This window comes from Cryptomeria japonica, chromosome 3 (assembly GCF_030272615.1).
Source record: "Cryptomeria japonica chromosome 3, Sugi_1.0, whole genome shotgun sequence".
Classification (NCBI taxonomy): domain Eukaryota; kingdom Viridiplantae; phylum Streptophyta; class Pinopsida; order Cupressales; family Cupressaceae; genus Cryptomeria; species Cryptomeria japonica.
In genome coordinates, this window is record NC_081407.1 from 160,274,820 (window position 1) to 160,292,153 (window position 17,334).

At 41.1% G+C, this 17,334-nt stretch overlaps 1 protein-coding gene across 3 annotated transcripts in view; it reads right to left on the minus strand.

Annotated features, from left to right (window-relative positions):
* Positions 1 to 4,567: 4,567 nt before the first annotated feature.
* LOC131031023 (uncharacterized) overlaps positions 4,568 to 17,334 on the minus strand; it is a 235,747-nt gene continuing 222,980 nt past the window's right edge. For 2 of the 3 annotated variants that reach the window (XM_057962026.2, XM_057962027.2), the window contains one exon: positions 4,568 to 4,996. In XM_057962026.2, coding sequence (XP_057818009.2) covers positions 4,762 to 4,996 — 235 coding nt within the window. In that variant the 3' untranslated portion in view covers positions 4,568 to 4,761. Of the gene's footprint in view, positions 5,549 to 17,334 lie in introns of all 3 variants that reach the window. The other variant, XM_059218121.1, reaches the window with a different exon arrangement.

Below are 17,334 nucleotides of genomic sequence, written 5' to 3' on the forward strand. Positions count from 1 at the left end.
AAAGGGGTTTAATTTTAAGCTGTTGACTCGCACTATGTCATAGGCCCATAACAAAATCTAGGGACTAGACATACTATCTAGATGTACTACTTTGGTTAGTCTAACAAAAATGAGATGGCAAGTCCTTGAAAATTGGTTGCTCAAGTGGAAGATGAGAATTTGAACCTTTTGAAGGTTCACAAAATTGAACTAGTATTTGTGGAAATTGATGGCTTACTTGTTTAATCAATGTAGGAACTTATATATTTAGGTACCTAAAAAAAATAGTTCACCTGCAACAAGTCCAACTTGTAGACTCCAACTTTCCTGGACATCTCAAATGATGTTGAAGAATGTGTGTAGTTGTACCATCAACTAATTATTGTTTCAAGCTCCTAAACCATTTTTGTCGTCAGTCTATGATTTTTTTTCCTTATCTATATGCTTGGGAATCTACAAATTTGTTGTGTGCAACTTCCTTTTTCAAGATTTCTAAGGTTCCTAAGAAGTTCATTGTCCTTGTGGTTGTCTCTACATTTTCTATTATTGTGGATCATTTGACACTCATCATACAACCAATTGAATTCTCTTCAAAATTCATTTTTTTCCAATTGATTATATATTTAGAACTTAAGAAATTCAGTAAAATTTCTCCTCTCTCTCATCTTATTTCTTAAGTTTCAACAATATATATATTTTTTTAATTTCCTAAAGAATGAATATCATTTATAATGGGATCTCTTTTAAGTTATCAACACTTTTTATCTCTATTCTCACAATCTTAGTTCAAATTTCTACGTCCCCATAAGTTGGGTGATCAACAAAGTTATTTACAATAAGTCTGACATCACCCGTTCACCCATTATCTCTTTCACCAACTAGAAAGATTTGTTTGAAATGACAATATCAATCTTTCTGTCATGCCCTGTTCCCTTTGATCAGACGTATTAGTTCCTTTATAAATCTCTAAAAACTCAATTGATCTGGCACAATCATTGTTAATAGAATGACAGTGTACACATCTGTATTATTAGTTGATTATTTATTCATCATGATTAAACGAATATTATCACACATTAAACAATTAGCATCAGTTACGTATTAGTAATCCGGTCTTAACAAAAGTGCGATTAGTAGAGGTACGGATATTGGTTAGAGATACAACGATTCTATTAGAGTTAACAAATTGGCTTAAAAGTCATTCAACGTACCAATGAAAGGAAACATTGGTTGGACAGGAAGGAACATATCTTTTGCAATTAACTTAATCATGCTCACAATAATACTATCAAAATAATATAGATTCAAAATTATAGTGTTCGGGTCTTATCACATTTCTAATCAAGGTTATAATAATATAAATAGAGTCAAGCTACAATATACTAAAATATTAGTTGTAAAGTAATGAATCTCTACATTATCAATTGAATGAATAGAAACTCAGCATCAATACAGTCACATTATATATATCGATGTTAGCTAAACTTTAGATTGTAGACAAATGTGATTCTCTTCATGAATGGAAAGGGGGAGATAAGTAAGAGGGTATAAGGTTGCCATCTAATTAGTATTTCTTGTGTGGATGCCAAAGTTCTACCATCAAGGTTAAGAGGGTCAGAGTCCCGCTCTTAGGTTTAAATTGGACAAATTGAAGACCCCACTACAATCTCCATGCCATTCCTATTATGATGAGCTATTCATTATAAGGGATGAAGCATGGATAGAGAAGCAAGACAAGTACCCATTAAGTGTGTGTGTGTATATACATACAAAGTCCTACCGCTATGGTCAAGAGGGTCAAAGTCCCGCTCTTGGGCTTAGTATGGGTTAACTTGGTGTATATATATATATATATATATATATATATATATATATATATATATATATATATATATATATATATATATATATATATGATACACCATAGAGATGGAACATGATATGATTGACCATGTTAACCCATACTAAGCCATAGAGCGGGACTTTGACCCTCTTGACCCTAGCGGTAGGACTTTGACATCAACACAAGGTATACTACTTAATGGGTACTTGTCTTGCTTCTCTATCCATGCTTCATCCCTTATAATGAATAGCTCATCGTAGTAGGAATGGCATGGAGATTGTAGTGGGGTCTTCAATTTGTCCAATTTAAACCTAAGAGCAGGACTTTGACCCTCTTAGCCTTGATGGTAGAACTTTGGCATCCACACAAGAAATACTACTTAGATGGCAACCTTATACCCTCTTACTTATCTCCCCCTTTCCATTCATGAAGAGAATCACATTTGTCTACAATCTAAAGTTTAGCTAACATCCCTATTGATCTAATCCATTGCATCCTTCTAACCTCGTCAATTAGATCATCAATAAAATCTTAGCACAACTCATTATCTATTAATTCACATCTTTGTGGACCTTGTGTATCAATGATACAAATATGTGCATTTTCCCTTGTGCATCATTGCATTGTTGCTTTTGGGTGGGGTGACTTGGTCCTCATACATTTCCATTGGTAGTTCTTTATTTGATGTTAGTGTAAATGAAATGAACAATTATTCAACAACCAAATTGTTCTACTTATAAAAATTAGAGTTTGTACAAAAATAATGTGGGGTTGTCATGTTGAAATTCTAGTATAAGTAGCTCGCTTCACATTATTGATAGGTATGAGTTAGAAATGTAAATAAAGTTTTGATGAAAATATTTAGATTGTGGTTGGGACTAAATAGAATAGTTTGCAACATCCTTAAATAACACTAAAGATGAGATTTTGATAAAAGTATTGGTTTAAATATTAAAAATAATAATTTTCCCACACTCATTTCTTAACATTACATCATCCTTGCATATGGGATCCATGCACATTTCTACACTCGTAGTATAATTCATTACAAATCCTCTTTTCCTCAACCAATGTATTATGCAATTGAGAATGTTTAGAATATATTTTTTGGTTGCTTGCATTCTTTGTTGTCTTTAAGTAAGCTAACTTGTTCCTCATGTCTCCTTTGGTGGATCATTTTGTAGATGGTCATTCTATGTTAGTGTAAAAAGAATGCACAATTCTTCAACAACCAAATTGTTCTATTTATAAAAATTAAAGGTAATATGAAAATGATGTAAGGTTGTGATGTTTCAAATTCTAAAGCAAGTGGATCACTTAGCATTAGTAAGAAGTGTAATATTTATAACTATGGGAAAGTTTGGATGAAATATTTGGATTTGAGTCAACACTGAAAAATACAATAGTTTGGAGCATCTTCAATTAGCATTGAAGTCGAGATGTTAATAAAAGTCTAGGTTTAAATGTTCAATGTTGATGTAAACATGATATTTTACTTAACTAGTTTCATCTTAGGTCCTATTTACATTTGTATACTGAGGTTATTTACTATTTATGTCACATACCATGGGATTAAAACACTTGTCATGATTTTAGCTTGTTTCCCTTAATCTACATATACAAAGGTTCTCTCAATTGTATGTGGTGAGTAATTAATTGCACCATTTTGTATGAATCTAATCAATTCTATGGTTTCATAATATTTCATTGCTTTTCTCTTGTATCAAAAATTGTTTTGGTTGCAAGTTATTTTTATGCAACATGATTGATAGTTAACAAATTGAAAAAAGGAAAATATATAGTCTATAATTTATAAGCTAAACAATAAAACCTATTTTCATAGAGTAGTAAAATGCAAACATAAATATTCTAATCCATTGTTTTAAAAAATGAAAACAAATATTCTATGACCATTTCTATTCTTTATGCATCTAAAATTTGAGTGGCTATTATTTACACAATAATTAATCAAGTATCCATGTCTAAGATATCAATACAACTTGCAAATTGGGGTGCTTGCTAAAATAATAGGATTGTTCAAGTTGGAGTGAGATTAGTGTTCCATGTTTTACCCCAAAGGTGTGACCACATAGAAAGATGTATATTTGTTTTCTAAAAGAAGGATATGGTATTGTAAAGGAAATTGAACTTTCCAATTGAGATAGGCAAACCTTGTTAATGTGAAGTAAATAGTTTGTTGCCCCTCCATCAACAAAAGATGTTCACAACATGAAAAAAGAAACTCATATATCCATTGAAAGGAAATTGATATTTTATTAAATAAAGACACTCATAATTAATGGCATTCACATAACATTTTAATCATGGACAAGAAAATTTGCACTCCATGTGTATTCAATGGCTAGTTGTTAAGAGATGCTTAGAGATCATAAGCATGCCCCTTTCTCTTCATCTGCATAGTGAGTTAACAAGAGGTGCCTATAAATATAACTAGGCAAATCCTTCAATAATGATTCAATAGCTAAAGATAGGAGTGTCGCTAAACCATAGATTATTGATACATCAATTTTTGACATAAATAAACTCACAACTTGCTACTCATTACCTAGCACATGTACCAAGGCATAAGGATACTTGTACCTACACTAGTAAGACAATATTTTAACGTAAATAATGCTCACAAGCATTGTTGCTAGTTAAGCATCTATGTAAAAGGCTGTCTTCATTTCATGTTGAAATTTCCAATAAGGATCAATATTGTTTATATTGCATTACGCTAGGAGATGTAAACTACATGGTAAGAACTCATTTGGCTCAAATATGAAAATGACAAGGATGATGGAAGCATTTAGACGGTAAACATAATAGAAGCTAAGCTTCTTATCTAGAGAGCATATATAATTCATTTTGACATATTATCATTCATCTATAATGAAAATTAACGGTAACAAGTAATTTGAGTGACTTTACAATATGGCTCAAGTCAATTTATCCTTATCCAGATTATCTGATGCTAATGAAAACTTGTGGCTATTGAATTTAGCTTGAATATCTCTAAACATGTAGAAGAAACAGATAAACAGAAAAATATATGATGGAGGAGAAAACAAATGGGAGGTACGAGGTGGGTTACAAATAGCAACTAAAGGATATTCTTGTGACACCATTGCTTGTAAACTCATGGAACTGAATTTGCTTCTTGAGCCCTCCGACCTGCCAATTTGCCCACAAAACTGTCATTACAATGAATTGAACACAACAAATAACAAACATACTTTTATTGTTCAACAGAAGTTCTCAGCAAATATTTATGTAGTTCTCACTACAGTGAGAAAACGTTGACTACATATTTTTCTGCATATTAGCTGAGTATTTAGGATAACAATCAATTTTATTACAAAAACATAAACAACTTGTTATCATAAGCTCGTCTTTCAGGAAAAAGTTTTTGATCTTTAGATGCAGTCCTGTTAGAGAAGGTAAAGTCTATGTCTGCTGCACTAACAATTTCACCTGTGGTAAGGCCAGCGCCATTGTAAGTTGCCTGACTATAACACCTACCCTGTCTTTTGATTTAGTCTCTTTATACTGGCCTGGAAGACCGTAGCATTCATCATGGTCTTCTCACTCTTCTCTTTTCGCTTCAATCTTCCTAATTGTGTGCTGAAGATGTTAGCCCCTGCCTTGTTTTCCTTGCTTATATTCTTGATCACACAGACTCAAACCATCTAAATTGTGAGGGTATCCCTGCTTTGGTCTTCTTGACTGTGAACCAAAATACCATACAGTTGTTTATCACTTAAATTTGGAGTTTGGATTTGCATTATATAATGAGAGATAAAGTTACTGCTCATGGTATTTTGTTTCCGAGAATATTAAATCTTATGTCATACTGTGTTAAGTAATTTTCTCTGTGATCCAATGAAAAAAAAACAAGAGCTCTTAGAGCATTGCTTCTACATATGCAAGAGGTTTCTTGTACATTCTATTGATCTCATGAGAGGCATATTTGATTCCATCATCATAAAAAACATTATTTTATAAGATCAACCTGTTCCACAAACAATTATAAAATGTATAATGATTTGGCAAGCTAGAGTGTAAAATTGTAAGGAAAACTAGAATTTCCAAGTATGCCGGATTGTATTTCCAAGAAGCATAAAGTGCAGGAGAATGTTTCTTGAAGAACTCTATATAAGCAAACTATTAATTTAAAATAAGGTGAATTGAATTTTTCTTTGAGTTTACCCTTTCCCTTTTAAGGGTTTTGTCATATCGTGAAAAAGGGTCCAAGTTAGTTTTGTGGGGCCCACTCTCATTATTTGAGGAGAGGATATATCACAATTAAAATATAACACATGGAAGGAAAGCACTGCATTCAGAATAATCGTGGGGCAATGGAACCGACAAATTGTGATACACCAATGATAAATATTAGCATGAGAAATTGATAAAACAACAATCAAAAGCAATTGAATCAGTTTCTCCGGAAAGAAGGAAGTCAGGCCCTACCCTGATCCAAGACAGTTGTTTGAACTCCATTTGCCAGCAGCTTTGGAAGGAAGTCCGGCTGAGAACCAGTGGAATTAAACCCCCCGCCCTATACCCCGGATAGCCTAGCCTAACGTTGGGCCCCTACTATGATAAGGTGCCGTTATCCGCAATATAACCTTGAGAACTGCACCATGAAGCTTGCTTCTTGATTTTATTTTATTTCACAAAGGGTGAAAATTTATTATTCACAGCAGAAAATACAAATCAGAAATGGCCAATGGCCCAACAAGAAAAATCAATTAAGTAGCCTTATCCTCAACAACTAATTGATCAAAGTGATGAGATAAATCCAAAGGCAAATCTCCTCTATTTTCAACATCCCAACCTTGCAATTGATCAAATGCCCACCATTTGGCCAGACAATCCGCAACTCTATTCCATTCTCAGGGAATGTGAGAAAAGGTACTAGAGTCAAAAAACCTAGAGGCTGAGAATCTGCCGAATAATCGCAGTTAAATGCCAATTAGCAACATCCAAACGTTGCTCATTCAACATAGAAATCAAGACTTGTGAATTAGATTCACAAATAATTCATTTCCATCTAAGAACACATCCCCTCTCCATAGCATACAAAATGGCAAGAGCCTCTGTGAAGTTATTCATGTGAAACAATTTATAGATGAAAAAGAAAAACTGAACATCACTAGCACTATCTCTACCATTACCTCCAACACCAGCATGCCCAGGATTCCCCCTAGAAGATCCAATACTATTTATGTTCAGAACTCCTTGAGGAGGAGGAAGCCATCGCCCCTCATGATCAATATTTCGCTTTGGTTGTCTACTTCTTGCACCAATAGAAGTAGCAGTCCTCTAAGTAGAGAAATTAAACCTTCTAGAAATATCCACATCACTAGGACCCACTACACTAGAAAGATCACACTTAGCTGAAACAGTCTCTTGAGGTGTGTGGACAATTTTTCCCCCATAATTGTTGGACAGACAACATCGCACCTTGAAAGATCCTACAATTCCTTTCCAACCAAAGATGCCATAAAATGGAAGTAGGCCCAATAGCCCAGGATATCTAAAGAAAAGAGGTCTTAACAAGAGGCTGACCCAACAAACCCCAAAAGTCAGCCAATGAGGTAGCATGCAAACAAGCCTGATTCCAAATTCCCCACCACAGATGTCAAATCTCAGGAGAGAAAGAACACTGAAAGAAAAGATGAGTAGCACATTCTTCACTTTAAGACAGTACACAAATGGATGGACCATGGAAACCACGCTTGCATAAATTATCCCAATTAAGGCATCAACTTTGAAGAAGTAGCCATAGGAAAAAATTGCATTTGGGCAAAGAAAATTTATTCCACACTTGTTTCCACCATAGATTGTACTTTGTTTGCCCTCTCGGGTGAATAACTTAAAACATAAGAAACATAATGCAGAATAATGTCGTAAATATCAGACAAAGTATAAGAGATGTTCTATTCATTTTAATTGCTGTCGTTGCAAGTTACATTCTAAAGTATATAAGGATACCGAGGGGGTACGAGCGCCAACCGTCACACCGCAACTGCCACCCCTTGGTTGCCAACTAACCAAAACAATTATACATAATTAACTAGTACAATAATGCCGCCAACATCATCCCCCCCAAAAGAAAAGTCGTCTCCAGGCAACTTACAACAAAAATGGAGATAATGCAACCTATACAATAGACATCTCAGAAAAACTAGGGAGGGGGCTGAGGAAGCGTCCCTGAAGAAGAAGGGGGAGATGCCGGTGTTTGGGCCGCCAAGCGGGCACGGAGCTCATACACTTGCTAAGTGCGTGCAGTCACATCCCGCTCCGCCACCAATACTTTCTCCAAAGCTGTCTTCACCATGTGTGCGGCTTCCAGCAACTCCTCTTTTGTATTCGCTGCCTCCGTCACGCAAACCAACTGAGTCTGCAACAGACTCCTCTCGGTACTGACGGCATCCAACTCCTGCTGCACGTGGCTACACACACTCTGCTCAGCCACCAGACGAGTCTCTACCTCGGCCTTCGCTACCCGGGTTTCAGCCGTCTCTGCTCGGGCCACCTCAAGTTGTGCCAACAACTGTGCCCTCTCGGCTGCCCAGGAGGCCTGCTGACTAGCCATCTCCTTCTCCAACGCTACTCGTGCAGCCTCGCGGACCGCAGACTCCTGCTGTGTACGCCTCAATGTATAATAGGCATCTCGGTAGACCTGCTCGATCTCACGGACAACTACCGTCACCCGACTCTCCACAACGAGCTGACGCAGCCTCCAAGCCTGGAGCATCTCCTCTGTCTCAGTAGTCGGCCAACCCTGAGACTCAAAGCAGGTAGCAAAGGCTGCTGGGCAGCCCACCCGCATAAACTATAAGATCTGCTCTAGCTCCACCACCACCTGCTGCAATGCTTGCGTCTGGGCAACGGCCACCACCTGCCTACCCCTCGTCACCATATCAGCCATGTCAGCTAGATAGGTCTCAATATCCTCCCCTGACTGCGCCGAAGGCTGTGAAGTCCCTGGTGGAACGGACACAACTGTATCCTGCTGTGAAGGTACCTCCTCCGCCACCGAAGGTGTACCATCTCCTAGCGCCTGCCCAACAGAGGCGACCTCCCCCGCCTCGTTCCCAACTGTGAGTCCATGTGCCTCCCTTGATGAGTCATCCAAGTCGACTACCTCTGCTCTAGTCTCTCGACACGGTGAGAATACAACAGCTCCCTCCGGTTGTGCCAATGTCATCTGAAACCACTGTGTGAGCTAGCTCTGCATAGCCATGATCGACGGGTCGGCACGCATCTCTACTACCGCTGTCGTTGGCTCCTCCAACAATGCCGCAAAAACAGTCACCACTGCGTCACTCCCCACAACGTCCAACCGCACCTGGGGCTCCGTATCCACGACCTCCCTCAACCCCTCCTCGACAACTACTACCCGATGCGGTGACTCCTTTGTCCCTAACTCTGCCATGTCCTCCGTAAGTGCCGCCGTGGTTGGGCCCAGTGATGCTCCCTGGTGCTCGTGCTGGAGGGGACTAAGTGTAACAGGCGTACGGCTCTGCCCAAAGGCCGGAATACAGGTGTCGCCCACTCCAGATGATGGCACAGGCATGCTCGTCGATAGCAGGGGTGGGGCAATTAGGACTCGTACCAGCTCCTCCGTCACCCGGCTGCTATCGTCCTCCTCATCTTCCGCTTCTGAATCCTTCGTACTGCTGGAATCCCTCCCACTGTCAGGCTCCCCTGAGGCCGAGGCCGTATCTGCCGCCCGTTTCCGCTTCGCGAAAGAGTGCCTCCAATACATTATTGAAGGCTCAGCTGTTGCCAACGGTCCCTGTGGCCATACCTCCAACTCGTCCTCTAGCACTGCTTCCCACGTGGCCTCCAGGAACAACCCTATAGCGTAGTGAGGCATATAGAATGTGCGATGCTGCAGCGTCAAAAACTCATGCATGCGCTCAATGAGTAACGCGACCCAATCATACACGATGCCATTCATCAACTCGTTCATCAGCATAATCTGAGGGAGGGCGATGTCCAACGCCCTACCTGACCCTGTCAATCTGCTCTTGATGACATCCATAATGCATCACCAGTGGCCCTCTGCAACAAAAGTTTTACGGATTCCTCGACCCTTTGTGGCATTAGCCACGCTATCCAACTCTGCTGTCGTCAAGTTCCGGGAGATTAATTTAATCCACCGCTCCTCCTCCCACTTCATCTTTTTGGCCTTCAATTCAATTTTCTTGCCCTGGCTGCCCGAAATGCCGAATACCCTCGTGAAGTCCCCTGCTTTGAAGGATATGGTAACATCCCTCCCGAGGTATTCAAAAGTGCTCGTGCCTGTGTGCTTGTCGAAGGTGTCCACCATGAAGCGTAGGGCACCCTCGTACTCGCGGATAGGAAACACGGGCATCCGAACAGCCCACTCTACTTGTTCCTTACGGAGGTTTTGCTTCACCAGGTCATTGTCGAGGGTGTCCTGCCACCATTTCCGGCACTCCGATCCATTCAGGCCTTCAAAAGTGATATTTTGTGGTGTTAATGTATTTTTAGCACTCATGACAGCCTGTGGTGCTTTCGGCTTCTGCTTCTGTTGGGCGCTGGCATCCATGGTGCCTCCTGCAACACGTACGCCTGATGGTAAAACCCTAGTATTGCTATCCCTCTGGCTACTACCGGAGGAAGTGTGCAGCTATTTTTTCCAACTTCTTTTCCCTACTAAATCCATTAATCTCTATATAACTGAATTCCTGTTTTAAAAATCGTACGGTCTTAGGCTCCTTCGTAACGACCTCCTTTTTCTTGTGTGGCTGCGTGGTCTACCTGTGGCGGTCCTTTTTCCCTTTGCCTTCCTTCTTCCTGTGGTGTTCGGGGCTGTGCGGTGTGCACGGCTGCCCGGTGTGTGCGAGGGTTTTATCGCTGTGCGAGTGACCACCTTTGGTGGCATCCACCGCCGGTGTGACCACCGCACGGTGGTGCCACCTTCGATGGTTCCACCGGACGGTGGCCACTTCATTTTTTCCACCGTACGGTGGCCACTTTTTTTTTTAAAAAATTTTTTGGCGAACTGAGCCTGACTAAAGGGTCCAAGTTCCCTCCATTCATGATAAATCTTTAATTTCGATCCATTGACGACATCTGGTATCTCCTTCCCATCCAACGTCCACAACTTAATCGCCCCGTTGGTATTGACCTCACGTACCTTGAAGGGCCCTAGCCAGCGCACCTTAAATTTTCTTGGGCTGATTTCGTTCTTCCTGTTGTATTTCAACACTAGTTGCCCAGGAGTGAACTTCATTCGCCGAAGATGCTTGTCGTGCCAGACCTTTTGTCTTTGCTGGGCTGCCTCTGTTGCCCATTGTGCCATCATTCTTTTTTCGTCTAATCTACTTAAGGCATACAGTCTCTCCCTCAGACTCTCCATATCCCCGAGTCTGTTCTCCACTGCAATGCGAAGGCTTGGTACCATGAATTCTGCTGGCACCACAGCTTCTTGCCCGAACATGAGCTGGAACGGAGTCTGGCCTGTGGTCACCTTGTAGGTTGTACGGTAGGCCCACAAGATCGAAGGTAACTTTTCTTCCTAGTCTTCTCCCTCGACACCGCACGACTTGTATATCATGCTCACAATAACCTTGTTGGTAGCCTCGGCCTGCCCGTTGGCTCGAGGGTAGTATGGGCTAGATAGTGAATGAAAAATCTTGAATTCTGTAGTAAGGAGTTTAATCACGTGGTTCACAAAATGACCGCCCTTGTCGCTTGTCAGCTGCATAGGGATCCCATACCGCATAATAATTTGTTTGTAGATAAATCTTGCTGTGCTTACGCCGTGTTGTCTAGTAGGGCTCACGCTTCGACCCACTTTGTTAAATATTCGGTGGCTACCACAATGTAGCGACACCTCCTAGTGTGGCTTACTTTGAGCAGCCTGATGAAATCTAGCCCCCAGCGCTCGAATAGTTCTTGAGCATGCGACGGGTTGAGGGGCATGAAATCCCTTTTCATCGGCCTCCCTGCTCTCTGACAGGTATCACACCCCACTACCCATTCTCTCGCATCATTATACAATGTGGGCCACCATAGGCCTGCTAGCAACACTTTTCTTGCTGTAGTATCCGGTCCCATATGGCCTCCTATGGGCCCCTCATGTGCTTCCCTCAGGATGCTTGGCACTTTTTCCTCCATCACGCATCGACGTAACACCTCGTCGGGCCCCATTTTATACAATAACCCATTAATCAATTGGAACGTGCGGCTTCTCAACACAAGCTTTCTTCGCTCTCCCGATGGCATGCCTTGGGGGAATACAGAGGTGGAGAGATATTCCCCGATAGCAGTATACCATGGTGGTAGTACTGCGATCTTAAATAGGTGGGCGTTTGGAAAGTTGTCATTTACCCCTTCTAGCGGCTCTCCGAACCTGACCCGCGACAATTGGTCAGCAATGACATGGCTTTTTCCTGGCTGTACAATTATTGTGAATGTAAACTCCTGTAGCAAGAGTAGCCACCGACTATTCCCTTGCAAAAGAAGGGCTATGATGCCATCCTGGGGAGAGCATGGTTGATCACCGCAAGGGTAAACCACAACTGGAAGAAAAATACACTTTCCATGGAGAAGGGAGGGCGGAAATATACCATTGACCTACAAACCCAAAATGTTGGTGAAGAGCTCGCCTCTTCCGACTCAGACTCAAAGGACTCTAATAAAGGGGAAGGGGGTCCCGATGAAAGCAAGGGCAAGAATGCGATGGAGCCGAACAGTGAAGGGGTGCTCGAATTGGAGGGATGTTCTGAAGATGAGGTATGCTCACTTAACGGGCTCTTCCATTGGCAAATGGAGGACTACGAACTTTTTCACTGCAACATGTTGCAGATAGAGGAGCCTGCCGATCCGGAGGTCTTCCCTACCGTATACAGAGAATATTGGAAGGGATACGCCCCAAACCCTGGCGAAGTAGATAATCCGAAGAGTGTCGGCAACGATTGGAACCTTGTGTGGAAGGCCGCAGCCTTCAAAATCTTTATTATTCTTCTTCTTATGTACGGGAAGGAGACCGTGGTCCCTGTAGAATTTGTGGTTCCAGGTCTTCGGATGGCCATGGAAAATAAACTTGCCACCAATAGGTTCAAATTGAAACCCTACCACGAGAAGCGCGCAGGGGACCCGAGAGGCTGGAAGGACACCCAAGAGTCCAAAGGGGGACCCGAGAGGATGGAAGGGGACCCGAGAGGCCGGGGAGGCGACTCGCCAGGCACAGGACCAAAACGGGAGACTCTCGGGCGAGGCAAACCGAGAAGGATGAAGGGCAATCCCAGAGACAGGGGACCCGAGCCGAAGACTCTCTAGACAACTAAATTAGGAAATCAAACCAAAAAAAAAAGAGTACTGTATGGCCGTACGGATCCGTTGACCGTATGGCTGGAAAAAAAAAAAGAAGTTATTTAAAAAAAAAGAAAAAAGAAAAAGAAAAAGACAAGAAAACAAAAGCACCACGGTGGAAATACCGTACGGTGGGACCACTAGTGGTGGCGACACCGACGGTGACCACCCTACGGTGGACCACCGACGGTGGTCACCGTGCGGTGGGCCACCGGCGGTGGTGACCACCATGCAGTGGTAACCATCGTTGTGCGGAAAGGCCAAAACAAAAAAACGCACGCAAAGACTAAGACGCGCAGCCGCACAAACACACGCAGCCACTCCGCCGTCAGTGGTCCGCCGTACAGTGGAGGGGTGTTGACGACACGGGAAGGTGGCTGCATGATCGGAGGTGCCAGTGCTATTGTTGACCGTATAGGGAGGTTGTATGGCAGGGGTGCCATCGGGGGCATTACAGTGAAAAAAAAACAAAAAGAAACGACGACGATGACTAGATTTAAAATGAAATGATTCACTGGAGTTTGGAGCCAGGACACTGAAAATTTAGAGTGGAGAAGTAGGGTTTTGGCATCTTACAATATCATAGAATTGTTGTGCGCCATGGACTTTCGCATGGTTCTGAGGGTTGTAAATTGGTGCAGGGAGCGCACTTGGGGCACTGCCCCAGGACCCCGCGAGGGGCGCTGCCCCTCGACCCCGCTAGGGCGCTGCCCTAGACCCCACTGGGGGTGCTGCCCCCAAACCCCCAGTTTATTTTTGAGCTACAATACACTTTTTTGAGTTGGGCGAAGGGCATCTGAGAAGTCATGGTAAGTGTGGGTTGTTTCGTACTGTGAGAAAGAAGCCTGAAGCTAAGCATTGGCGGGCGGCCATAAGCCGTAGAGGGAGACGGATTTGGAGGGTGCGAACAAACAGAGTTGCGGGAAGGCATTATAGATCTGTGTAGTCGTACGACAACAGGGAGTTATTCAGTTCAGTTATCAACCTTTGGGGAGTGTGATGGAGGATTTGAGGTGTCTCCTAGCCTTTGTGCCAGAGGGTTGTGGCCACTTCCAGGCATGACTGGTACGCTTTGAGGAACTCGGAGTATGTCTCGGCTGGACGTGAGGTTGCCTTGGTGGATGCACAGAGGGCTCGAGAGGAGCTGACCACCAGGTTGGAGGCAGTAGTCGCGTGAGACTTAGTTCAGCGTACCCAGGAGTTGGATGCCGGAGAGTAGCACGGGTGGCTATTGCGGACAAATTGGCTAGGGAGACAGTATCATTTGATGTCATGTCCCCTCTTTAGTATGACATGACACTTTACGTGGATTTGCCTATTCCAGACTCTCGTAGGCAGATAGTTGTGGTGAGAGAGTCATTTTGGCGTTTATTTGATGATTGGATGGCTCATTATGCTCTTGGAGACATTATATTTTATTATTTGGGGCCAAGATGTTATATTTTTAAATTGAGGTGCACTTTTTATTTTATAAAGTTACTTTTTTATCTAAAAAGTGCAATGAGATTTTATAAGATTCTATTATGGATACTTCTAGAAAGTTATGGATACTTCTAGAAAGTTAAGAGGCTTCTAGAGGAAGATTCTATTATGGATACTTCTAGAAAGTTATAGATACTTCTAGAAAGTTAAGAGGCTTCTAGAGGAAGATTCTATTATGGATACTTCTAGAAAGTTATGGATACTTCTAGAAAAGTTAAGAGGCTTCTAGAGGAAGATTCTAAAAAGTGAATAAATAGACCCCATGGGTCTCTCATTTGGCATCCAAGTTTATTTTCTCTAGTGCATCTACTTGAGCATTTGTGGAGCTTGAAGGTCTGCAAGTATTCAGCTGAATCATTGGGAACGATACCTCCCAAGTGATTGCATAACTGAGGGGGTGAAAGATCCTCTAAAGGGTTGCTCTTCGGAATTGGTACTCAGCCAATTCAAGTGTGCTTAATTGGAATCCTATCTTGTCAAGGTTCAATTTAGAGATCAGTTGCAAACTTACATCTTTGTTCATGTATCAATGAATGTCATTGTCTATCTTAGAAAGTCTGAAATAGTGATCAGAAATTAATTACAACAGTTGTATACTTCAAACTCCCATATTTCTGAAGCATGTATGACATCTATTTGACATAATGTCAATTCTAGTATTGATGAAAAATTGAGTTGTTCCCTTGGTAGTTAAATTGATATATGTTTCCTATATACTTTGCAAATCAGTAAAGTGCTTAGTTGTAGATTGTATGTAACTTGTTGGACAATATTCCTTGAATCAAAATCATCAATTCTTCCATACATAAGCAAGGGATACTACATTTGAGTAGCAGTTGGTGGATGCTGAGACTGAAAAGCGTGTTTTGCAGACAAGTTTGGTTTAGGCACAGGAGGACTGTGATGTCAAAGGAAGCAATAATGGTGAAATCCGCACTTGAACATCGGATGGTAGCAAACAAGGGTTTTCAGGCAAGGACGCAGCAAGTGTATATGTTCCGGGCTCGACTGGCGTCAGTAGTTCCTGCCGTTCACCTCTGTTTTGTATTAAGTCTTCCGGAGTCGACTTGTTTTCTTGGGGGGTATGATGTTGTCGGGAATAATCATTATGTTATGTTGTCATATTATGTTTATGTTGTCGTCGGTAATAATGAATTACGGTAGTCAGTTAGTTAGCCGACGGGTAGGTAGTTGGAGTCGCGACCGTTGTGTCGCACCCCTTTGGCTGTTATATATTATGTACCTTTCCTTCGAAGTGGGAAAATCATGTTAGTCGTGTCAAATGTAATGTGATAGCACTTGGTGTACATGGACTGTTGAATTAATACAAAGACTGATTATTTAATATATTTCCATTATGTTCTGTGCATTTACCTTCTGCATTTAATCATCACCCGAGAGGGCAAACATACTTCATAAATCCTCCTTGGTTCAAAGATTATATAGGTGATGTTGTTCACAAACATTAATCATGAGAAAGGAGTTATTAACACACATGATGGTTCTATAGATAATTGCAAAAACTCAGCAAACTCGAAAAAATTCAAAAACTCTAACAAAATTTCCGAACATTAGACACATAAATTTGTGAAATAATCTTTTCAAAAATGGAAAACTTGAATGTACAAATGTCCTAAGTAGTCTTTCCTTCATTTATAGGTCAAAAGATGAGTTAAATTCACCTCACATTGTCATATGATATAAACTACAAATCTATGTTAATATTTAACAAATTTCATCCATGGAAAATATGGGCCCAAAACAAAATTTATTTTCTGCTTAAAAATCCAACGTGGGGTTCTAGGAGTGGCAGCTTCCCAGTGGGGTCAAGGGGCAGCACCCCTCCTTGGGGTTTGGGAGCAAAGTTCCCACTGCCAAGCCCAAATTAATAACTTTGACACCACATGTACCTTCATGGTAGATGCTCAAATGCTTGAATTGAAGAAAAAAAGCTCAAATGCTTGAGGAAAATGATGCAAAAATGAGATCTTTTAGGGTTGAAATGATTTATAAAAATGTGGCTAATTTTTTCTTCAGATTTCAGAATCTTTTGGCAAGTTAAAGTTTTTGCCAATAACACACCTCCAAGTTATTAAATGATAACTCACAGGCCTACCTAACCCACAAGTAATCATGAGTTTAACGAGTTTTTTTGCAGTTTTTTCCAATTATGGTTCTATCATACACACAAATTATGAGAGATGAGGCTTTAACATGCAAGACATTCTATCATATGAATATGCCACATGTCAATTAACAGCTTGCAATTAGAAAGCAGCATACTAATAACAAGGAAATATTAACCACAAAGAAATGTCTGGAATCGCTAATGCCATGGTCCAGCAGAGACCTGTAATCAATAGAGAAGTCAAACCAACGGAGGACAAAGACAAAACAAAGTAACAAGACCAAACTAAGAAGGAATCAGTGTAATCACTCATTACATCACTTACAATCTCATCAGTTCATTTCCAGTATCGCTAATGAAATTTATAATTTATTCATATATAATTAATAATTTAATATACTTTTCCCATGACTTGCTATGATATTTCATTATTAAACAAATATTAGATCTGACTAGACTAACTTGGAAGGCAATTATACCATTTTTAATGCTTGGGAATCCTATCAATACACCATTCAATACATCATTAGTTGCAATCACG